Source organism: Xenia sp. Carnegie-2017, unplaced genomic scaffold (assembly GCF_021976095.1).
Source record: "Xenia sp. Carnegie-2017 unplaced genomic scaffold, XeniaSp_v1 HiC_scaffold_19, whole genome shotgun sequence".
Lineage (NCBI taxonomy): Eukaryota > Metazoa > Cnidaria > Anthozoa > Malacalcyonacea > Xeniidae > Xenia > Xenia sp. Carnegie-2017.
In genome coordinates this window covers 6,723,271-6,748,364 of record NW_025813481.1, presented here as the reverse complement: position 1 = coordinate 6,748,364, position 25,094 = coordinate 6,723,271, and the positions used below count along the sequence as shown (strand labels likewise).

The window sequence follows — 25,094 nt, the reverse complement described above, 5'->3', positions numbered from 1 at the left end:
TGATAGTGATTTTAATCACACCACAACTCTTGAGCCTTTACTCCTAAGGGAAATACTTAAAGTAATAGACGTCAAATAACAGTGGAAGCTGGTTGTCATTAAATTTGCAATGGCCTAGGACCCAGAGGTAGTTGCGTGCAGCACTCTCTCCCGTACCCTGAGTAGCCCTTTGTGCGTCTCAGGTGTCTGAAGGACTAAAGCTTGCTATTGACATAGCTTTCCGGAGTACGCGTATTTCGTTACAGGAGGCCATCCTCTCCCACCGGAGTGTTTAGACAGATAACGGTATTTTTTGCTTTCGAAATTTGTATTTTTGTTTGCAAAAGTTCTTCTCGTGAAATAAACTACGTAACACGTTCGTCGACTGTATTATGGGCTAGACATGCTCTGTCTTCGTCGCAAACTATGTGGAATTGAATAATCACGAATCCTAGATTTTATAGTCTTTACAATAACCTTTGATAGGCCAAGGCATTGTCATAGTCTAACAGAAGCCATGTTAAGTTAGGAAAAGTTATTACAATATAAATAAGGTTTGTCAAATAGACACTCGCAAACGTAATTCGCCCCAGCAGAGTCAAACGTTCATTCATGCCTGCTGCCAAACCCGGACGTGCTTGCATATTGTCTGCCGACTACAAAAATTCCGCATTTTCCGGAAAGAGAAAGCGTTGACAAGTAACCGTTCACAACGGTTTGCAATTTAAAATGTTTGCCATCTCATGTAAATTTGGAAATGCTACACTACAATGGAACCTGCAAAACTTTGACTGGTATATGCAAACGAAGCCCCAGAAATTTTTGACGAAGCCGTGTGCTTGCATAAACGCAAATGATCATTACATTGTTTTATCTTGAATGAAAAAGAGATGTGCTGCACGATGTTTTTGACGCATTTATTGAGAACATTGTTAGCGGTCGATTTTTCCAAAACTGTTGAGTCATTCTATCACCATGGAGTGGCAAAAAATGAAATACAGGAAGCAGGAACGGCTGTCTAAACCGGAAACAACAATGTTTATTTGTGCGAAATCATAGGATTCCGTCACGCAAGAATATGTTTTAACATATGTGCGTTGTACTGATTGCTAGCATTTATCGAAGAGACTCAACAGTTGGTAACAAAAATTGTTAAGACATAAATTTGCCGTTGAAAGTTTAATATATTTCGAGATCGGAAACTACGTACTTTTTAGTGTAAAGATTAGCCACGTATGAAACAGGAAGTATTATCAAAGTCGCCTTTATATTATTGAGGACATATCACCGCTCGTCGAATCATTAAGAATTAATCACAAATAAGAACTGTGACTCAAGGCTAAAGTGCATGAACCACTATTGACAAAAAGGTAAGTTATTTTATACTTGTTTTATTTTGTAATATGTGCGTGGCAATCTGGCATTGCCACCACAAGAGAGAAAAAAGCTTTTGAATTCTCATGTGCGCTTCGTCATACATTCAGATTAAAAACTTTGGCTAAAAGTACACGCAAGTTTAATTACACGCACGTTCAAAATACTTTCACTAAAATACGAGTAAAAAAGCTTTAACAATGCCTTTAAAACTGAGCGGTCATTGGACGAATTTTCATCACTGTGTCGAAGGACCCCATATTTAACATGTGTGAGAAAGGAAAAGTGATTAAATTTCACTAGATGTCTTTAAGATTTAACAAGACGGTTTTACCACGCGGTTGTTTTAAAACAACGCAAAAAATCTATATTTTTAGTATAAACATTACACGGTTGGGAAATGTAACGTTGTGTGTTGTACACAAAGTTTCTGATCCCCTCCCAAAGGCCGTCTCACCTCTTTCTGTTCTTGTTATTTTGCCCAAAGAACTGAGACGGACGCCCACTTTCATACAGTTTGAAATCATTAACGAACACGCGACGACAAAGCGACGGCTATGAGATATATAACCCAGATAAACGAGCAAAGAAAGGCACGTATTTATATATATTGCGCAGAGTTATTCGTTTTAAGCTTTTGTTTCCTTTTTTTTTGTCTCTGAAAAATAAAAATTCAACTTTTTTTGTAAGGAATACATCTCTCTTACGCTGTTCAACAATGTAAGTTAATAAATTAATGAACATCTGTCCACTGGTAAAGAAAACTGCCTCAAGGCTGTAATGAATATTGTAAAGTGTATGGCTTGATAAAAGAATTGGAAATGAAAGTTAATAAGAGTTAAAACTTTAACACATTTCGTGGTACTATGGTCCCTACAGCCATTTTCCAATTTACTATCATGATTTCAAAGAGATGCGCGCAATATATGCAAATTATTTCATTATTTGGCACAAATTTCGCGCAATGCGAGGCTTAGCAAAATTGTCTATCCAGTGATTTGAGGCTAACCGCAGACGTAACGTAACTTCCCTAATGACTAATCCAATCGTTTTGCTTATCTCTTCATTATTCCACGTCTCATTACAAACGTGTTTACCGCTGAGCGACCTCAAATCACTTCCTCTTACTGAAATTCGTGTCATTATTTAATATAAAAACATTGACTTGTTTATCATTCATATCATATCCTAAAATATATTTTTATATTCATTACCATGGAAAGTCGCCAAGTAGGCAATAACTTAGACATAACTTACATTATCATTATAATTTCGTATTAAAAATGTCGACTTAAGGGCAATCGTGACAGGAAATTAAAATCTTGCGCCAACTTCAGTTAAATCCTCGTCTATTGTTGCTTTAAATAGTCACGTGGACAACAGCTTGCATGCACTAATTATTAAATATACGTTTTTGACAAATGTAATGTTTTTGCGTTCATTTTCCTTGGTTTCCACCTCACATTGATTGTAAAGACTTTAGGTATTTTCACCGACAGTAAATATTTCTACATAAGACATTTGAAGACATTGCGTGTCGTGTCACTTCGTCACCTCCCCATCGTTAGCCTGTCCATAAGTCATTGCTCTACTTATGTCCCTCTCCAAAAACCCCCAGAAAGCTTCCTCTTATTTTTAAAAGTCCATAACACACGTAGGTTGATTAGAAAATATTTGAATTGTTTCCAAACTTGTTACTACATTCGTTTCCATTTCTTAAAAGTTGATAACACATGGAGATTGATTAGAAAATATTTGAATTGTTTCCAAACTTGTTACTACACTCGTTTCCATTTCTTAAAAGTCCATAACACACGGAGATTGATTAGAAAATATTTGAATTGTTTCTAAACTTGTTACTACATTCGTTTCCATTTCACCCTAGTGTATTGGCAAATATAGGTTTGATAGCGTGGAATTTAAGAGGAGACGGCTCTACAGCCTCTACTTAATAGGATAAAAACATTGTAAATCGGGTCAATATCTGAGTATTTCAATCCCATACTGCTGTTGGTCTTCGTATTGGTTGGCAGCTTAACACGATCTACCACTATGACAACAAATAAGTGTCTATGAGCAAACATAAGAGACCAGATTGTTTTTTTTATGCTTTGATGAAGCTGTGTTATGCGAACTAAGCCTGGAATACTCTACAAGTGCCATGTAACTGTGGTAACGAAATATGTGGATATTGAACTTGTTGACCCCCTGAATGTTGAGACAATGACTCAATAAAGTCACGATAAACTCATGTTGTGGCTTTTGTTGCTCGCATTTCGGAATACTGTCTCAAGAACTTCTTTATTTTAAATGTCCATAAGTCATAAACGTCAAGATGGTACAAGGTGGTGTCATTACAGACTATAAAGGTGGCGTTGATCAAAGATTAGTTAATTTTAAAGAATTTATTGACGTCATTGGTATAGTTCTTCCTACGAGGTCCTGCTTCACTAACTTTAAACTTATGTGATATGATTGTCCAATTTAACTGAAGACGATACAATTTATAACATATTTTTGTGTCTCTTTATCTTATCTCAGTGATATGTTTTTACCGCTTGTGGATACACTGCAACATAACGATACCATCAACAGCCAGACTTATACGCAATCCAGCATAAAAATGCAATGAACAAAGATCATGCAATTTGCTGGATAAATCGTTAAGATACACAGTTAAATTCATGTGATAAACGCCATTTCATAATAATACCATAATTTTTCAAGAAAAGGAAGAAGATTTATGATGTTGTATTTGAGACAATTAGTGGGTGGGTTAAGATAATTTCCTATTCTGTATAAACCAACTACGAATGTGATCCTCTTAAAATTATATCTACTATGTCTAACTTTCACCGTTCTTCTTAAGAATGTACGTGTGAAGAAGAAATTCTTTTCCAAACAGTTGCAGTACATTTGCAATTGAAAAGTTGTAACCACATAAGACAGTAAAAATATGCTACGAAATGCCCCGGAAAGGGTTGAAAAATATAGCCAAAAATTCCGCTGTGAATGTTATTTTCATTATTTCGGAAGCATCAAAAAGAACCTCAGAGGTTATAATTAGCACAATACCAGTGTTCAACTCTGTGAAAAGCATTAAAATATACTAGCTTTAAATTTACCACTGCCATTGAAGCTGTTCGTTTTCTTGATAAGGAAAATCGTGAAAATTAAATAAACTGTCACTTACATCATAGTTTGTTGCAGATTATTGACTAATTAACGGCATATAATTTTGATATTTGTGAAAAAGATCAATGTTTTACACCAAGACATTGAAAATAAAACATTTACAACAATGATTGGCGGAGAGCATAGTTATTGTAAAATATTTTATACTCTTTTAAAATACAATTGTACTTCTACTTATAGAAACAGTTGTTAAAGTAAGTGCTCAATCCATTGCACAATATCTGAAGAAGATGGCCTGTTGTCGTTTAAAAAATTTTGTACAAAATATTGATGAAGCTCAAAAACATTTTAAACAGCAAAGTCGCCATATCCTTAAAACGTTTAATTGGCAAACGTTTAATTTCCATTCAAAAAAAAAACATACAACGTGTGGGCTAAAATATTAAAAGAATTTTCCACCAAACATCAGTTCACCGTGACCACACGAACAAACAAATAGAAATACAATAATAGAAATACAATGTAGCCAAAATTTCAATTCAAAATGTCTTTCATGAGTTTTCAATATATAATTAAAGATATCCATTGTTTACAGTTCCTTTGTGCATAAATAAAATCGACTGACGTCAACAATTCAGAGGCATTAACCCAGGTCACTCCTGCTAGACGCAAGTGCCGCGCAAACAAGGAGAAATAAAGCTGACTTTGAAAATACTTGACAAGATGAGTGATACAGGTATGTTTATAATATAACATTATATAATATGTCAGTTCGTGATAGTAAGGGTTAAACACGACAAAGATCGGTGAAACATCCATAAATGATCGAAAAGCCGTCACTATATTGAACCTAAGTATTCATAAGGATTTTACCCAGACAATCCTAAAATCCAATTTTTTCTTTGATGTTTAGTTTCGTCGTTTTGCTAAGAGACGATATTTTCGTGTGACTTTCATGCTTCGACTGATTAAAAGAGAAATATGTTGGTTTAAAATTTTACAAACTAAACTACAACTTTTAGATTTGGTTGAAATGTACACCTTAAGTTGTTGCTTCCGTTATTTTTTTTTGTTAACATACATGTATGCTTATAAAATATCTGTGTATTAGTAAGAACCATTAATAAAACAATTCATGAGTTCATCGCTTTACTTTCGATTCTAAAGTCTGCTATACCACGATTCGCTTATATGCTATCAAAAAAATCATGTTGCCAACTGTAGATAACTTATCAAGAGTAAGCCGGGGTATAAATAGAAAGTATCTATGACATATATTTTTATCTGCTAACATAATCTTACACATTTTTCAACGCTGTAAACAAGTTAGCGTGTAGCGTACTGTATCATTGCTATTCCTATACATCATCGATCTTTCGATATTTCTGCTTTAAAGTTGAGATTTTTTTTTACTTACACCTGCAACGACTAAAATACGGAAATTTTAAAATAAAGTTAACTTCAATTTGATTACATATGATGATTATACTGACTCTTGTAACAGTTGAACTCCCCAATTTTCGGTTAATTCTCATGATGTTTATTGATCCTACAAAGACGTTCTTAAAGAAGTCTATATAGGGTGGCAAAGCTTTTTTCCTGTACTTAGCCTTCTTTTTCTCTCAATATTTTGATTGTAAGTGTTCAATATTTTGACAAGATAAATTCAAAGAACACACAAGAAGACTTCCCATAAAAGGAACAATAGCATTTTTATATAATCCGATGCTATTAGAAGTTTTCAGATGTACCCTAGACAAATTTTCTGAAAGCATATTATTCTTATTGTACATGTTAGAAGATTCTTCATTAAAACGATGTAAATGTGCGAGAAGGGTCAAGAAGAAGCATTGTCCATTTATCAAAAGCAGTTTGTAGCCTTTGCACCCCAAAGATCAAATTTAAATTTATTTATTCCGGAAAGACCATGCCAGCTATTTATTGTTTAAAATGAGCGATCGCTTGCAACAAAGCAGGATTTGATAGCATTATGAGCATTTATAGAGATGATTGTTCCATTACAGCAAGATGAAGACCATCATCAGCTTAATATTTGTCTATGTAATATTCTATATAGAGAAGTCGCCTTCGCTAATGAAGTCATTAGAACGCATAAATTACATTCCTTACTGCCACTGTAGTTGCCACTGTAGTTGCCACTGGGTGTAATCATAGTCTAAAATTCAAACATATAGAAACGCGTTGATAGATAAGTTAGAGGTTATGCCGAATAAGCATCCTAAGGAAAACAATTTCTTACTCAGTAAAATCGCTCCAGTTAGTTTTCCCTCACGCGTACATAGCTAATAAGATTGAATGCGTAGCGCACGATCTCCTATGATTCATGGTTATGTCATTTAATATAGGTGACATTATAGCAATTGCCGAAACACGATTTAAACACTGCGTGAAACGAAAAAATGTGTAAGGAAACGCGCAGTTTTACAGGCATTCCGCACGTAGACATTGATAAATAAAATTAGCTGGTCAAACAATGTCACTTCCGCGCTGTTGTTATGTCAGATTAACATGAGAATTGTACATTAAAAAATTCCTAGGATGTATTGAGCATTTCTGTGCAAAAAAATGCGAACGTGGGAGGGATGACTTTGCTCGTTCTATCCTAAGAATGCTATATTAATGTTTTAAAACAGTTAAATGAAATGCTAAACCGAGATTAAACATCAGACAGGAGTAAGATTGTGTTTATAAGCAAGAAAGCTTTCATGTGAATTGTGTAAATTGGTGTAAACGAAGAGCTGATTGAGCATTGTTATGCAAAATTAAGAACCACGTTGTCAATAATTACTCTCGCATAAGAAATGAAATATTCCAGTATCTATCAACAGTTAAGCTTTAGGTAACAGCAATGAAAATACAAGAATATGTAACTCGCGCGTTCGGTCGATTTATTAAGAAAATAATTACGTTTTTGTCCTGTTATCAAGTTGTCACTGCATGTGAAGTGTTTGATGATAATACACCACCATCTGGTTTAGGGCCTTTCCGTTTTTCTTGCTGCGTCACGCAAATAACCGAATATCGAATGTATTGCTCTCTAGGTTAAATCAACTAGTTAAGATAAGGGACTTTTCTATTGCGTCAATGATAAGTAACATTGTGACTATATTGTGAACAAAGAAATGATACATTGTGAATGTGCAGCAGTTTACAGAAACATTATTGTCGAAATAGGAACTAAGAGGTACGGCGATTTGCGTCAGAAGGTGGGTTGAATTATGTACTTCGATAAAAAATATGACGTGTATGCAGGCGAGGAGATTAAAATTTCGATATACATGTAATTGCATAATTTTAATATTATGAAAGAAAATTTGCCATAGTTGCCAATCACTCTCAAAACATTTTGCTAGTAGCTTGATTTAGCAATTAAAACCCACGTTTATATCGATGTAAGAACAACTTTATTTATCAAAAACATCCACGTAACTTCCTTTCAACTTTGTTCTTCAAGATTGTTTTTTTTTTAATTGAAGTTTAGACAAATTACATAATTGTTTCTTGCGTATACAGACGAAAGTTATCGCTGTCATTTGAAAAATGCGATAGATTTTGAGAAAAACAGCCAAATTTTGTCTGCGAGGTATATCAACAATTTTTTATATCGGCTTTTAAGCTTGGTCAATTTCCTAATAAGTAATATTTTCCATTGGAAGGTTGCTTGGAGAAAGATATGTTCAGTATATTCAATGGGAAGTATAATCCGTGGTAGACAAAGCTCCCTGTTATTCACTTCGTTGCTATTTTTATCTTTCTTATCCGGAAACATAGCGCGATCTGGAAGCTTCCTCGGGGAATTGTGCGTGGTAAAAGAATGCGCCACTTAAAAAGCCTGAGTTTATTTAGGAACTACTTAACACGCGACCTTTAACATACTTCCTATAAACGATATTAGTCACTTCCTCAACCTAAGATGTTCCTACATAGCCTGGAGTTAGGACGATCATAAGAAAAGTCTCATAAACAATAAAACCTTTCGAAGATTTGGAAATGAAATTAGTTGCTTAATGATCATGCGAAGATTTATGTTCGTCTATCTTGTAGGATAATGGTAATTTTGGAAAATACGGCTAATGTAGATTGGACGCGAACTTTTAATGCATTGATTCATCTTATAACTGAAAAATAAAAATAGAGTTTTTGCCAGAATTTTCATACAAACTTCTGGACATTTAAATGATCACAATAAAAGAATATGTACAAGTAAACGCTTCGTTAGTTTTAAACAGAGCGTATGCAATTTAAAGAAAATTAGAATCAACTGGAAAAATATTACCATTAATGATTCAATATATTTCATTCTCTTTCATACAGAGAGTAGATTATTAGACTAATGTATATTTCAGCCGTTGGTGTTGGTGGCAAACACCTTTTAATTGAAAATAGCTACGTAAGTGACAACCGTCAAATCCACACAAAAAGCACACAACATAGCAACAAAGTACTCTCTTAGTAAACAAACCGGCATGGAAGGCTTCAAAGGCCCATCAAAGCTCCGTGGAACTTGCCTTCGGGTGTCCATAATAACAACATGTTCAGCCGGTCAAGGTGACCTTCGCAGCCTATTACGTACATCTTCAGTTTAAGACCTAAGTTCACTTCCGATACGTAATCATCAAGTAAAAAGAAACCTTAACAATTGACGTTTTGAAAGATTTCAATGACATATTTTTGGCACACACGATCTACATCCGCGCTTGCATGAACGACAATTTATCGAGCAAATTTGATCTGTTTTCACTATAGAATCAACTACGAATCGAATCGTCATGAATAAGAGATCAACGCACAAAAACTCAACACATCTTTGGGAGTTTTTGTTAGAATTACTGACCGACGAAGCCTGTTCGTCTTTGATCAGCTGGACAAAGGAGGAAGAGTACGAGTTTAAGCTTAAAGATACGGAGGAAATCGCAAAGCGCTGGGGAAGCAGAAAACATAGACCCAGAATGAACTATGAGAAATTAAGCAGAGCTCTACGGTATTATTACCAAAAAAACATCATTAAAAAGGTGGGTTTTATCTTAATATAATTATAGAGATTAGACGATGCATGTCAGTAAAGTATCCATGTGGTACGTATCGTTGACGAACAGAGATGTTCTTTTGATATCAAATGAATGAGGAAAGTATTGAAATTACGATAGCGCCATGATAGTTGCTTGTTGACACAGGTCTATATAACTGATAGAGACAGCAGGAATCTAAGTTATGAAATGCATATCAGATCATTTTGGTTGTTGTAAGAACCGAGAAGATTTGTAGCTGCATTACTGACCAGTGATCCAAAGTAGGCAGTTAACGACGAAAGTTGTATGTATTAACTTCTTAAATTCTTTGAAACATCGAGAAGAATGAGAGAGATGTAGTTCATTATTTCATTATGCAGTTCTTTTATAGTTTTATTTTGATTATAATTGGTCAATGACAATATTAAATTTTTTCAGTGTTATTTAGCTGTTTCTGTATGCTTATGTTGTAATGGTAAACGATGGCTTTAAATCAAACTTATGCTATAGAAACGCTTCTCATACGGTTACCGTGAATCGTTACGAACGACATACGCGCATGTCTGATGTATATTGCTTTTTGCTTACATTGGCAGTAGGTTATATATCCACCCTGTTTAACGCTCTGCGATTTGTCTGCCAAGAAACAGAAGAAAATAAAATATTACTGAAAACTCTATAGTTCTTTTGTCCATGACAATATATTTGATAACATTTCCGTGCTATCCTTGCAATCTCTCCTACGTTACGCAATATGTGCACTTTGAAAGCTGATATATGAAAAATGTGAGATGAATAAATAGCACTTGAATTCCATGTTGAAATAAAATTCTCAGATTATTTTCTGTAAAAAATTGCAGCAAGCGACATGTATATATCTACGATATTATAAATTACTCGTTGACATGCTTGAACAATGATTAAAAATAGAAGCAACATGTATCTTTCTCAACGTAGCGTTTCCAGCCAAGGGCAAGTTCATATCTGTATCAAAGTACTACCTTTAAACGGGCTCTTGAGTAAGCACACACATCATTAGCTAAGCCCTTTTTCAAAGCACATTTCAGGGGTCGTAGGGGGTCCGTTATCTGTCGGAAATTTAGCATAGCGAGATATTTTTACAATAAAAATCGGGGGCATCTTCAACTTGTACACTTGAGTATTGGCCCTTGTTTTGTACCGTTTTCAATATGGAATAATATCCTTACAATTAATTGATAGAACACTTGTTAACAACAAAGGCAGCGTTTTCAACTTGGCCAATGTCTATTGTATCTAATTCAAAGCGCAAACATTCAATAGGCAACGATATTGCTTACAGTTATGGCGTTTCGCACGCAACATTCAACAATGAAATATTTATTAATAAGATGGTGACCTCGATCAAAGCGTTAGGAAATGATTAAAATATGGGAGTGTAATGTTTCTTTTAATTTTATTGCCTTGGTTTACGTGTTACTAAGGGCACATATTTCCGAAAGTGCTTGATAGACACAGTCATTTAGTAAACATTTCCTATGTCTGTATGACGTCTCCCCGATATTTAGTGATATTGACCTTGACCACTGCACTCTTCTTAATTTAAAAGTTTCATTTGATGGCTGTGAATAAATGTTTTTCGTGAAGCAGGAAAGGCGTGAAAAGTTTCGTACTGACCATCAAAATGTGCACAATGTTTCTGTGATGTCTAAATTTACATTGCCCTTATTTGTTATAGGTAAGTGGACAGCGTTTGGTGTACAAGTTCGTTAATCTACCGTTTGATCATCGTAACAAGAGGTCGAAACAAAACAAGGTTGAATCTCGTGTGGAGACAAGTAAAACAACAGAGTCGAAGTTATCGTCAGATGAAAACACAACAACTGTACATAGTGGACGGAGGCCATCCGTTATAAAACTATCCGGGAAGATTTCTCCACCTAGGGATCATTCTCCGATACAAGATAAAACCGACGATGAAAGTCGACCATCAATAAAGGAAGAACCCGTAGATGTGGTGCGCCTAAGTCCACCGGTCAGCAGTAGTAATAGTTCGCTACAAACAATAAGTCGCCCAGCCTATCATACAGTCCCAACTGATTTAAATGCGCAAACAGCTTTAGCACATAAACTATATAGTTACTATCATTATCCTACAATGGCTTATTACGCCAGCAGGGGTATGCCTTTAGATCTGTATCGTTATCATCCCTATGCTATGATGCATTCGCCATGTTGTAATCAAATGAACATTCGGCCACATTCGGTAATAATTCGGCCAACCGAACAGTATCCGATATCGTCGTCTATGTCACCGCCGCCTTTAATCAAAACCGAGTGTGACGTCATCAAAGAGACGTCATAGCCAACATTTACTGGTGAAATGTTGTACCTTAACGACGAACTTTGTTCTGTAATACTACTGTTTGGTAAAAAGTAATTTAACTAATTTATTTATAATGAAATATCAATTCGTTATATTTTACCCATCATTCATATAAATGTAAAAAGAAAGACCACTCTTGCTGAACAATGAAACGTTGTTAAACTATTTTCTTTGAGAATTTTTCAATTCTTCAAAAATGTTGTAATTACAATGCGTTTAGTGTTTGTAAAACAATTTTTTTACAATTTTATAAATTTTGTGTTATTTGTGTTGAATGTGTTCATAGACTTGACAAAACCGTCCTAAATAATAATAGTTTCTTTAAAAATCTTCCTATAAGAAACTGAATACAACCAAAATATTCACATTTTCCTCATGGTTCCCTTCAAAACTTCATTTTTCTAAAACCAATCTGACCGAAAAGCAACAGTGCATGAGACAAGTTTAAGTCACACATTGTGTACATGTAAACTCAAAAAAAAGCAAGCAGACCAAATTAGATCAGTTGGACAAATTTAAGACCATATCCATACTGTCTTCAATGCATCTATAGTATTTCGCTATCAGAGACTGTTGGTTAATATAGTGCTGTGCTATACACCTTAGCAAGACTCGGGACTGAAGGTCAAAACCTTCAGAGTTAGAAGCATTTTTGCACACCACTAAGTCAATAGACTAGGAGTTCTACCATGAGCTAAATTTACTTTGGATTATTTTTTGAAAGGATTTAGAACCTTACCTCAAAAGTGTTATCTGATAAGTTGTCCTTTGTATTAAGTAATTGGATTGACATTAGCAAACATTCATGACACCACTGGTGATGTTTCTAACATTTTCTAATACCATCTAAAATAATTATGGCTGTGTAATTTAAACTGCATTATAGTTTCCATAATATTGATAACATGCATTATCATAAACAAATTACTCCTATAAAGAATGATATTTACTATAAAAATTATGATGAATTTAGCAATTACATTATATGGTAGAACTCTCTTCTTTTCAATTACTGCATCAGCTAAAACAAACATAAATATATATTTATAATCATACAGTGACTAAATAATAAAAATACATACATACATTCTTTACCCTAGGCACCAAGTTTATAAGGGTCCTCATGCCTAAAATACATGAACCACCACGTTAAAACAGTAATTTTTTGTAAATAAACTTTTATAATAATCTTTGGTAATACTATTACTTTCATTACATACGTTCTGCAAGTAAAACATACATACCGTTCTCACAATTGCTAAATAGTGCAAACTATTTTGCAAACGTCGTCCGTCAAAAGCAATAAGTAAATACAAATGTAATTCGTTAGCCACAATTTTTCGTTCTTTCGTTTTGTTTTATATGCGTGCTTTTTTGCCTTTTTATCGCCCCATTTAAGTACAGTGAAATTCATTCAATAAAATTATTTGAACCCGTTCTTTAACTCAAACTTTCCATTTAAAATTTCGCAGTTAGTGACTACTAGTCTTGTACTCTCATTTTGAACTTGACCGTTTGCCGTCACTGTACCACGTTATACTTCATTATCCATTGTAATTACCCAATGTACTTACTATATAACGCAGTACATCTTTGTTGCTCAGTGTACTATGCTGTACTTTACAATACAACATATCACTAAATGATACAGTTTTCTACATAAATGGCCAAAAATCAGCGACAAGAGTCCTAGCCCTTTTCAACAATGCAGGAGTCAAGAGTGGCAGTTATTCCTTACAGACTATCCTCAAGCATTTTCATAAATTGTAATAAAAACAAACAAAAAAAGTATTGGAAATTGTATTTTATTCCTTCACAGCATATTTTCGTAATGCAAAATGAGTCAGTTTCTTTCTCTGTTTTAAAGTTACCAATGAAGCTTCTCTTTTGCTAAGAGCTTTCCTCATGGCTCGGGTCTTCTTTGGTCGCAGATCAAGAGGCTTGTACTTTTTGGTCTTGTAGAACTTTCTCAAGTTCTCTCTTTGTGTCTGAGAGATCACAGTCAAGACACGTGCTATGGATTTTCTCACAAGTTTGCTGCAATGAAATGTTTAAAATATTTATTTATTACAATATCTCTACTACATTACACGCATTGATGCAGAAAAAAAGCAAGTATTTATATACATTCAGTTTCCTTTTTATATTTATAATCTATCATTCATTCATTGTCATAGCTACTTCTCAAAAGAGTTCCTGCCATACAACAAACAGCAGAGCAATAACCAAGCCACTACAATACAATTTGCCTCTTTAGAGAGATGGAAAGAAACAGGCCACCTAAGTTTAATAACCTTACATATTACATACATTTTTGAAAGCTTCGATGCAGCACCACCAGTGACTTTGGCGACTCTTAGTGAAGATAACTCATTGCGCAATTCATCAAGTTGCTTAATAAGATCCTCCTTCTTCTTTCCTCGCAATTCACGAGTCTTCACTTTCGTCTTAACAAACCAAAGCGAAGTTGTTATGTATTGGCTGACATATTGTAATGTAAAGATGTTTTAGGAGCTTTCTCGAAGAGTATATAAAGGAGATATTCGTGATAAAAATACATAAAAGGCTAAACTTAAAATTAGTAGAAAAAGCAAGCTCTAATTTATCGCCAAAGATATAGGATTATCATGGATTCTAGGCACATTATGCGACTAACTCACCATTTTGTTATTGTTCGTTCAAAGAGAACGTTCTTGATGCGCACGCATCAATAAATTAAGAACACACTACTACAGCTGACAGATGGCGTGTTGGCTCAGACTTAGAATTAGTGGTGTTTGTAGAAAACCACAGAAACATATGATTTTTACTTTTATTTACATTTTACAATTATATTGAGATTTTTGAGCCTTATATTTTGCTGTGAAGAATTTTTTAATGTGAACAAAAGCAGTGCTGCACTTTTCAGGGGTTGATCACATTTAAGCTGCTTCACAAATTCACTATAAACATATCAGTTCATCACATTGATCAACTTCTGTTAGATTAACAGTAGTTGATATTTTAACCACCATGAAGAGTTGATATGAAGACTACTCGATCATTTTCTTGTAGCATGTAATCAGCTTCACCCTGTAACAGTCATCTTCAATAAGATTTGATCTCAAATCTATAAAATACAATTCAACTATTCTCACCATCAATTCCCAATCGGCATCATTGATCAAAACTAAAATTCCTGGACGACTGAAAATAATTAAAATGATTAAAAACTGATAAGAAATCTTGCATTTACTTCAAGCACTTTCATTTTGGAACTCACACTGTTTCACCCTGAAGAAATAGTTCAGGTCTTTCTTGTAACAAGTTATCCTTTATCCAAAACAAGAGTTTCTTTATTGACCCTTGTAACAGATACAACATAAGTTCAGCCTGAAGAAAATTTATTTATAAGACAAAAGCCTTTATGCTTCACAATGAAAAATCTTACATGGTTGTTTTGCTTCTTCTAGCACAACATCATGTTTTTTCACTTTCCCAAACAAAAGCTCTGCCCCACCACTGTGAAAAAATTGATTTGATGAAAAGGCTAAATTAAATTTCTAAGCAAACTAATATTTTCCAAACCTGAATTCAAGTGAGATTGACAAACCAGTTGCCATGTCTTATCTTGACAGATGATATTTAGTATCCAGTTTCTTTGTTCTCATGAGTGGTTAAAAGCATTCACAATGACGTAATTTTGCTGTTTCAATTTAGCATTATAAATTGTCAATTTCTATAATTTAAATTACTACCATTACTGTGATAGTTAATGGAAATGTTGACAACATTTTCGGAAATGACTCAGCACTAAGAATAAATATTAATAACGAGAAAAACAACTCGTCTTAGTAAAATCTTGAATATCAATTTTTTCGAAGAATCTCCGCGAGTTCAACCATTTCAGACTAACGTAATTCCAAATTTCAACGTCTCCCATACGTCACAACGACTTCTAGTTTTGTTTTTCGACGATCTTATCAGAAGCAAGGAAAAGAAGAAGCCAAATTATTGCCGACGCAGCATAAATCATTTGCGTTACTTCCAACAAAGGCTGCGAAACTATGAAAAAAGAAACATGAAAATTTATTATTATGACGCAGTGCAAAATTTGACCATACGTATATTGTAACTCAGATTAACGACTTCAGAAAGTTGAGAAAAACCTCAAATATACCTGTGTTCATCATACCTTTAATACGATTTTGTGGTAAACTCTGATGATGAACAAAAAGAAACGCGACAGTGAAAACACATCTGATGAATTCAATACGCGAAGCGTACCATCTAAGAAGAAAGTTTCAAAAAACAACTAGCCGATAAAATTGATCGTCAAGCCTTTTGAATAAAAAAAAATAAATATAAGTATTTTAAAACCACAAACTTGTTATCCATCAGTAGGCCAAAACAAACGCCAGTAGCAAAAAGATATAAAACAACACTTGTCGCATTAGCTTGACTTAAATTCTGAGAATAATATTGATCTAAAATTAATGAACTGTCCCTGGTTCAGATCAGAAAAACTAAAACGCACCAATTTTTGCCGGGTCAATTCGTCAAAGATTAAAATGAATAAGATAGTGTGTATAACGATGTAGAAATTTCCACATATTGAAAGACCTTTATTGTATTTCTCGATAGGGTTTTCAATCTTAAAAAAAAAACAAAAATATTGTCAAATTCTACTCAATGTTGTTACAGACAAAAAGAAAAAGAGATTGTTTTTACTTGAGGAATATCTTCCGGTTTACCAAGTCGAGGTGCGCCTGGAAGCCATCCTGGACCTTTGATCAAAATATAAACCTAAAAATTTAACATGTCATAGTAACGTCAATGGAACATAAAATCATGGATATTAATATACATACTTTGTTCATAAATCCTTCCATTTTCCACATAGTCTTTGCAATATGAACGTAATGACAGACCTACACACCATTTGCATGAAAAATTAAGGGATGATGATTTTCTTGTTTTTTAAATAATTCTACCTGAATCCAAACTGGATTCCAAGTGTTAACTGGCTTAATCAATCCATAAACAACCTTCTCCTCTGTTTCACCTTGAAATGTTCCTTCATAAAACATGAAGAAAATACAGCAAAGATGTGCAATTTTATTAAAAATCAAATAATCAGAGAGATGTTTACCAAATAAGCGATCAAATATGATAAGAGTGCCACCTGGAAAGAAAAAAAATGTGCCATAAATTTCAACCAACGAGATAAGAAAAAATTCAAAGATTACCATAATTTTTATCAATGCAGTATGGATTTCTTCCTAAATAAAACAGAGGGACCATTATTTATAAACAAATGATGTTGTTTATCAAAGATAAATACGGACTACAGTTCAATTTACCATGATGAACTCTATGATGACTGGGAGTATTGAGAATGTATTCAAGTGGACCAAGAGATTTAATTAACTATATGAAGCAAAAAGACACTTGAATAGGATGAAAGGATCATAAATGATGTTTAAAGTATAAAATGGAAGTGCACCTCAGTATGAATCCAAAATTGATACAACAAGTTGAATTGGACATGAACAAAGTATGCAGAAGGTGGAACAAACAAAGCAGAAGGAAGGTTTACAAACTGTAAATGAGAAGATACAGTTGAAAAAGTAGTTTATCACAAACAATTACACAAAAGTTGTCCATACTCCTCTGAAGTATCTTTGGACCACTGACTGTCTGAGAGCTGTTGTCAAATTATAATCTTCTGCACTATGGTGAACTTGATGTGATGCCCAAATAAAGTTTACTTCTAAATTATAATGCGAAATTCTTTCTTGGTGAAGTGTTTTCATTGAAATAGATAAACAGGGCACAAACCATGAGAAGCACGATGAAACCAATAATATAAGAAATCAACTGCAAGAAATGCTATAAACCACGTCCATGGTGAATTCCAAGGTAAATCAACCAGTCTATAGTTTGTATATATCCAGGAATAGGCCACCAATTCAAAAGATATGAATAAAAACCTAAAGCAATAGTAAATACACTTGTATTTCCATGAATGACATGTTAGACCTAAGGTAATATTTAATACACACTTGGACAACTGGAGAAATAATCCAGCCATAATTGAACTGAGCCCATCATTTAAGCGAAATGTTGAAATTCCTTTTAACCAGCAAATAACGAACTCTAGCAAGATTGCACCAGCAAAGTATGGAACAGCCTTTAAATAATGCAGACAGTTAGTCATCACATCTTGAAGTGTTTCCCTTACCGTATTACTGAAGTATTTCTTTACTGTATTATTTGTTTTTAACTAAACTACTTGTTCATAATATTGACAATAATATTACACCGTAATATTATATATGACAGTACTCTAATGTTATCCAGTTAAAACATCATACTACTGTACCTCATTCAGATAATCAGGAACGTCTTCCAAATTTTCGAAAGACGACTCGTTCGGAGTAACAGCATAGAAAAATCTACGAACGCCAACAGTGAAACTAACGTTGCCAAATTTCCCCATATCACCTTTTAATCATCAAAACTCATAGTCCAAATGTCAGAATTTAGGCATGTAAACAAAGATTTTTTGTCAGCAATGACGACTTGACCAGTGACTGTTATTGTATGTACGCCCTCGCATAAAAATATAAACAAACATTACATGTTTTGACCTTTATATGATTGATGGCGATGTGGAAAGGAAAAATGATAGATTTTTATATTATTGAAATGAAAACATAATTTATAAGTTGATAGTGAAATAATGAGGTAACAACAGCTATATTATAACAAATTCAAATTTTAATTTAAATTAGGAAATTTTAGGTACATAATTTAAACTAAGAGACATATGGTAATAAAAGATCTAGCGATTTATAATGCGAAAACAATCAACTGTTTTTAAATACATTCATTCAGTGTACACCATCAATGCTCGCCATAAAACAATACACTAAATGAGAGGTTTAATTTGTGAAATCTAGAAAAGGAAGAAAAACAAGTAAGTAAAGAGAAAATGTGCAATATTTTCAGCTAAAAAAACAAAAATGTTAAATGTATACAACAAATCCACACAAGACTTTTCTTCATCTACAGCCGATAGCTGAATTACCCTCCCCTCTCGCAATCTTGGCACTGAAACGTTGTGAAAAAAATGAAAGAAACACGCATATAATACAACTGCTGAATATTTCACATGGTTGGACACAGTTTAGTCTAACCTTTGCAAATAGTTTGTGCCCATATCATGTTTAGAGAGCCCTTCACGGATCACAAAGGACCATAGTTAATTCCAGCAACGCAGTGGTCAACCATTAGCGGTCGGTTTTAACACCTTCATAAAACCTTATATGACCAATTTTCACCTAGTCTTTGACATTTAGCAAGTAGTTAGTAGCATGATGGCAAAATAGCTTTACTAATGAGAATGATTATGACATTACAGAAATACGTAACCACATGGAAGATACAATGAATAAAATAAAGAATGGCATGAAAAAGAGAACAGATGAGTTGCCAACATAGAGAAAGGTGAAATTATTGCCTGTCTTATAATAGAAACATAGTGCTATGAATCTTAAAATCATCAACATAAAATAAGAATACTTCGAATTCGAAACAAAAAACGTCATACGAAATATATAATAGAAATTTGATAAATTTCAACAACAAAAATATCACAACAGATGCAATAACAATATATATGTACGTGATCAAATAGCATATAATTGTGGCTGGCGAAATCATTTTTAAAACTTACTAACTGATGTGGCTCAAAGTTGATGCTGTGTTTGGATAACCTGAAAATCATCATTAGCACGACAAAATAACACATGCAAAATACATGTATATACTCTCGCAACTCATTCCTAAAGCATTTTGCAAGAAAATTCATTTAAAACATTTACTTAAGTCGAACACAATAATTACTAAATGTAAAATTATCTTGAAATATTTTCTATACAATAGAGAAAAAAAACATAGACCTTTAAAACTTTAACACAATGCATAAAATCATAGGATCATTCTCATTCATTCATGGTTTTCATAATACAACGACGTGAATGCAAATGCTCAAACATAAAATTGATGATAGTAGGTAAATATATAACTTACTGATAACTCAGTTGACCAAAGAATGTTTTTGGCCTAGAACTGGAAGTTATATATGGATGGATGGATAAATGAATAGATAACAACGAAATAAAGACGCGCGTAAATAAATTAAATGAAACGAGAGAAGAAATACGATGATGGTGAAAATTATGATGATGAAGTTAAAGAAAAATAATTCAAAACTATGCCATCATTTTTTTTTACCCACAATCCACTCCGAAATTGACCGACCAAACGCCACCTCTCCCCAACCCCCATCGCTTACCCACCCAGGCTTTTTCTACACTGACGCTGTGCAGGTTACTTACGCATTGTATTATCGTTGTTGTGAATGACCTTGTGGAGGTCCTGGCTGTTGTCCTTGAATAGGTGCAGATTGTTGTTGTTGTCCTGATTGTTGACCCTGTTGTTGACCTTGTTGCTGTCCGGTTTGACCATATGGATAGTAATAACCTTGTTGTCTATAATATTCCATCCATTGAGCTGTGTAATCTGGTTGTCCACCTAGTTAACGAACTTCATTTAACATCGAGTGCAAATGCTAGCATAAGAAATATAATTTTCTTGATTAAATCCGTTCCCAAACGTGTATATATTTTCTAAACGACAATGATTATCCCAACGATACCTTGAGCCGCGTTACCGGCTGTATTTTGTCCAGCGGCTTGTTGTTGATACATCTGTTGATAATACATTGCCCATGCAGCACTGTAATCTGGTTGTCCGCCCTGACCACTGTTTGACGTCTGTGCTCCAGATGACACAGGATTTTGACCTTGTTGATCACCAGGTCCTCCCTATATAAACAAAAATTTAATATGCATCTTGTTTTTATACAAATTAAGTGATTTTTACGTATAAAATACAAACGCCATTGTGTGTTTGGAGTGGTCAGGTCGGGTTGCTACTGAAACACAACCAACTCGAGGGATATATTCTCCATTTTTTGTTGGAAATATTTTGACAATGAAAGCAATCATTTCGCCCACAATGTTCGGTAACATTCCACATTTAAAAAGATGATGAAGTGCCATGTGCATTGGAGAAACTTTCATTCTTTACAAATCTCTCGCATGATGAAGAAATAACAGACATATGAAGAGATGGAAAACATAAGTAAGTATTTTTCTTACTCCTTGTTGTTGCTGTTGTCCATAGTTATTTGGTTGTTGTTGTTGTCCGTAAGGATTTTGTTGTTGAGCATATTGTTGATAGTTTGGGTAACCCATCCATCCTTGTTGTTGATTTTGTTGTTGTTGATTTTGTTGTTGATAGCCTCCGTGATGAAATTCACTAAAGAAATGTTCTCAACTTATCAATTCTTTTTATTCATTTCTATAATCTACAGAGTCAAATATATCTTCAGACTTCAATGTTATTTCAAGTCATATGTTCACCTACTTTTGCTGTCCATAATTTTGCTGTCCATAAGAGCCACCTGGCTGTGGTGAGAAAACAAACAAATGTGTGATAAATATAAAGTTCTCGTTGAATTCTTTCAAAGATTATATCAAGTAAGATAAATTCATTTTCTCCCCAGGAATGACACAAAATTTTCTCCCCAGGAACAACAAAACATTTTCTCCCAAAGAATGACACAATATTTTCTCCCCAAGAATGACACAATATACAAAAACTTACACCATCATTGACTTTGTCACGAATCATGTTTTGCGCTTGTTGGATTTGTTCGTCTGTGCCTAAAGAAAAAGAACATATTTACTGCTCAACACCTTATTCTAATATAAATGCAATCCTATGTACAAACTATAGATTTTTTTATCATATTTTCATGATTTTACCTCGTAAAGTAAAAAGTCGAGTAGGTCCATTTTCAGGAACATTACGATTCAATTCAACATGTGCTCCTGTACATTGATTGATTTGTCGTATTGTTTCACCTCCTAAAAACAAAAGAAAAAAAGCTGTAGGAATTTCCAAATTATTGCTTGAACCAATACTTAAAAAAACGTTTAGCTATTGTGTTAACATAATCCATAAAAATTACACCTCTTCCAATAACAAGACCACATTTTGCAGCAGGGACAGGCATGTCAACTTTCTTAACACCGGGTCCACTAGGGATTGGAGGTCCACCACGTGAACCACGTGATGTCCGTGACTAAAAATGAAGAATTGACTTGTTTCATGAAGTTTCCTCATGTTGATGTATTGTAAAAATGTTTGGGAATATTTTGGCAGGTATTTAATGGTTGTGTGTAAATACTTGCGGGACCATTCCCTATTCATAATTTAGGAAAATACCCAACATTTTACAGCATTGACGGAGCTGAAAAGGCTGATATAAATTTTCCAATAAAGAAAAAAATACATCATACAAAACAAAAATTTATTTATTGTGTAAAAGGATGATCACACCTGTTCAACAATCTCTCTGATCATTTGTGATGCTCTTTGCACTTGCTCAGGAGGACCTTGGATTGTTGCCATTCTTGTTGGTGAATTGATATCATCTGGACAAAAACAATTTATGAGAAAACCCCACAAAAATACCGATAACTTAGGATGTAATGAAAATAACATGTTTATGCATTACCAGGTTTGAACTGTATTCTAGCTCCTGTCTCAGCTTGCAATCTTTTGATTGTGTCTCCATTTTTACCAATGATGAATCCAACACTTTCTTTTGGAACTGGAATCTATTAATTCAAATTTAATAAAATATTTGTGATATTTAAAATTTCTCAATAAAAAGATAGACAGTTAATTTTCATAACAAGACATATTTACTTGATTTTGACTGCCTGAATTATGGCCACCACCAATTGGTGTACCATATTCGTTAGTTGGTCTACCCATGAAATCTGATCCTTTCTGTTGGATCTGTTCAAGTTCCTTCTCTGTTAATAAATCCATGACCAAATCTTTGCCCCTCTGGAAAAAAGATACACACACCCATTGTACTTCATGTATTTACTTTATTATAAAGTAAATGGTGCAACATAAATTAATTTTCCAATATTTGACAAAAAATAACATGAAAAATACATCAAATAATCTAAACCTGACATCTCGATTGCTCTCCTGTGATACGAAGTGGTTTCTCAGGTGCACTCAACCACGGTCCATCTTGAACCATAACCATTTTACATTGAGCACGTTCCTACAACATTCAAATGCAACATTAAGCACATCAGTATAAATGATTGACAATGATTCCACTATAATGCCAAAAAAGGAAAGGTAACTCATACTTTGAACATATTTTCTCATATAATTCTCCAACCTGTATGTTCTTTATGGTCTCTCCGCCTTTTCCAATTATTAATCCAACTTTTGAAGCCGGAATCATAACCTCCATCATTGTTTCACCGGGAGCAACCATTGGCACAGACATCTGGAATAATTTTTACCTAAGAATAAAAACTCTAACCAAATACATACAACATAATCAAGCTTACAAGTGACTCGGGAACCTTTCCATCCTCACATATCTTTAATATAAGATTTTTTGCTTTTCTACAACAACAAAAATCAAATTCAGTTAAAATACGTATTACAGTAGAAACAATATTAATGAAATGATATTTACAAACACACACTTACTCTACAGCCTCTGTGTTACCAGATATTGTGACGGCACGATCTGGGGGAGGTGTGGGTCCAGGAGGTGGGTCTAAACAAGGGTTGACACTTTGAATATATTTAATGTAAAAAGTCAAACATGGAACATGTATTTTTGACCTGGTGCAACTTGAACTCTCGCCCCAGTTTCTGACTGTAACTTGTTTATCTGTTCGCCTCCCTTTCCAATAACTAATGGAAAAATCAACTTGGTTTCATTATATAAAGATCTACTTTATATATAAAATGTTAAATGAGAATCTAAACCACACAAACAAAAAAAGGAAAACATACTTAGTCCAACATATTTATTTGGAACTTTCAACTCAACAGGCGCAGACTGTAAGCCAGCTCTGGAATTATGAATAAAATACATGTGATGATTGACAATTTATTGAAAAATGTTTTTAAACAATTACCAACCTTTGTGCAATATTAGCAGCAACTTGCATTGCAATGGCTTTTGCATCAATAACTATATCATTGGATCCTGAAAAAGTACAAGAAATCATCACAAAAAAAATATTAGATAAAATATAAAATATTACAAACATTTTACCTTGAATCATAGGTTTTTTGGCTTCAGGTTCTCCACCTGTGAGAAAAGGATGACAACAACATTAAATTGTGCTCATTAAATCATATTATTGAAAAATAAACTTGTTCTTCATCATTTCCGAAAATTATTGCTTTGTAAATAAACATTTCAAACAAATGGACGATACGACAATTTATACGTATTAAAAACTTCGGCATAGAAACTCTTAGAAAATAAAGTTCAATACAAATTTTACAAACAAACTGGTACATTGATAATTCCTAGCAATTTTCACCTTGAAACATCAACAAAAACATGTTAAACACCAGGTATAAAATTCCCCAAAGACGTATTTGAAATTAAATATTCATATTTCGTTTGCTATAATTTTATTGAACAAGCCAGATGACATAGCTCACCTGAGGACGCCTCTAAGGGTCTTTTAGCTAAAACAATAATTTCAGAATGAGAGTATGTGCGAGAATAATAGTTTCAAAAACAATTTATCAAAGTTATGTCAAATATTTGATACCTGCTTCTCCAGCACCAGTGGCAGCAGCTGGACCAGTGCCCATTCTTGCAGCGATCTAAAATGGTCATAGTTTACTCAAAGCCCCGTAAGTATAAAATAAGACGCTAACTTAAACAACGTCCCTACCTCTTTTGCTCTTTTTAAGGCATCTGCAAACGCAGCATTAGCGTCAGCTGGCTTTGACGGAGGAGGAATTGCATTACCAAACGACGCCATTTTCCAAGTTTTTACACGTGCGAGTGATCATAAAGCTTGAAAGGTCTGAGAACGAAGTTGCAATGAATGACGGGAAGTATTGAAAATGATCATCAACCTCCCTCCCTCCCGTATTATTTTTGATATTCTTGGATTTTTTAAAATATTTAAGTTACCTTAATAGTTTCAACACAAAATAATTTGAAATAATTGCAATAAGAAACAATTTTCTTTTAGCAATGAATTCAAAATTCATAATTTTGATAGCATAATTAATGGTGTTTT

At 33.8% G+C, this 25,094-nt stretch overlaps 5 protein-coding genes and 1 long non-coding RNA gene across 7 annotated transcripts; 1 reads left to right on the top strand and 5 right to left on the bottom strand.

Moving 5' to 3' along the window:
• Positions 1-1,063: 1,063 nt before the first annotated feature.
• Positions 1,064-12,137, top strand: LOC124439218 (ETS domain-containing protein Elk-3-like). 2 transcript variants are annotated; one of them, XM_046989446.1, is made up of 4 exons: positions 1,064-1,349; positions 5,084-5,224; positions 9,256-9,521; positions 11,236-12,137. In XM_046989446.1, exons 2-4 carry the CDS (start codon positions 5,212-5,214, stop codon positions 11,860-11,862), a joined length of 906 nt encoding a protein of 301 aa, XP_046845402.1. In that variant the 5' UTR covers positions 1,064-1,349; positions 5,084-5,211; the 3' UTR covers positions 11,863-12,137. The 2 variants fall into 2 exon arrangements, with proteins under 2 accessions (XP_046845402.1, XP_046845403.1); XM_046989447.1 differs by lacking the exons at positions 1,064-1,349; positions 5,084-5,224 and adding an exon at positions 7,697-7,715.
• Positions 6,384-7,620, bottom strand: LOC124439224. Its single transcript, XR_006946317.1, has 2 exons — positions 6,749-7,620; positions 6,384-6,664 (listed from the first exon to the last, which is right to left on the bottom strand). It is a non-coding gene; the product is annotated as an uncharacterized LOC124439224 (long non-coding RNA).
• Positions 12,138-13,672: 1,535 nt separating the features above from the next.
• LOC124439220 (60S ribosomal protein L35-like) lies at positions 13,673-14,604 on the bottom strand. Its single transcript, XM_046989449.1, has 3 exons — positions 14,544-14,604; positions 14,194-14,330; positions 13,673-13,920 (listed from the first exon to the last, which is right to left on the bottom strand). Exons 1-3 carry the CDS (start codon positions 14,544-14,546, stop codon positions 13,689-13,691), a joined length of 372 nt encoding a protein of 123 aa, XP_046845405.1. The 5' UTR covers positions 14,547-14,604; the 3' UTR covers positions 13,673-13,688.
• A 134-nt stretch (positions 14,605-14,738) lies between these two features.
• LOC124439221 (ubiquitin-related modifier 1-like) lies at positions 14,739-15,620 on the bottom strand. Its single transcript, XM_046989450.1, has 5 exons — positions 15,451-15,620; positions 15,314-15,384; positions 15,146-15,227; positions 15,021-15,069; positions 14,739-14,955 (listed from the first exon to the last, which is right to left on the bottom strand). The coding sequence occupies exons 1-5, from the start codon at positions 15,483-15,485 to the stop codon at positions 14,887-14,889; spliced, it is 306 nt and encodes a 101-aa protein (XP_046845406.1). The 5' UTR covers positions 15,486-15,620; the 3' UTR covers positions 14,739-14,886.
• LOC124439217 (alkylglycerol monooxygenase-like) lies at positions 15,564-17,778 on the bottom strand. Its single transcript, XM_046989445.1, has 12 exons — positions 17,532-17,778; positions 17,369-17,464; positions 17,226-17,292; positions 17,112-17,144; positions 17,015-17,047; positions 16,857-16,939; positions 16,734-16,793; positions 16,594-16,668; positions 16,400-16,516; positions 16,250-16,332; positions 16,043-16,152; positions 15,564-15,927 (listed from the first exon to the last, which is right to left on the bottom strand). The coding sequence occupies exons 1-12, from the start codon at positions 17,676-17,678 to the stop codon at positions 15,821-15,823; spliced, it is 1,011 nt and encodes a 336-aa protein (XP_046845401.1). The 5' UTR covers positions 17,679-17,778; the 3' UTR covers positions 15,564-15,820.
• Positions 17,779-18,625: 847 nt separating this feature from the next.
• Positions 18,626-24,867, bottom strand: LOC124439216 (far upstream element-binding protein 3-like). Its single transcript, XM_046989444.1, has 22 exons — positions 24,741-24,867; positions 24,615-24,669; positions 24,502-24,528; positions 24,104-24,139; positions 23,968-24,034; positions 23,839-23,897; positions 23,665-23,736; positions 23,527-23,596; positions 23,382-23,439; positions 23,207-23,317; positions 22,985-23,083; positions 22,711-22,854; positions 22,517-22,619; positions 22,339-22,433; positions 21,970-22,081; positions 21,762-21,863; positions 21,601-21,659; positions 21,361-21,401; positions 21,093-21,252; positions 20,588-20,756; positions 20,268-20,463; positions 18,626-18,823 (listed from the first exon to the last, which is right to left on the bottom strand). The coding sequence occupies exons 1-21, from the start codon at positions 24,828-24,830 to the stop codon at positions 20,276-20,278; spliced, it is 1,917 nt and encodes a 638-aa protein (XP_046845400.1). The 5' UTR covers positions 24,831-24,867; the 3' UTR covers positions 18,626-18,823; positions 20,268-20,275.
• Positions 24,868-25,094: the final 227 nt, after the last annotated feature.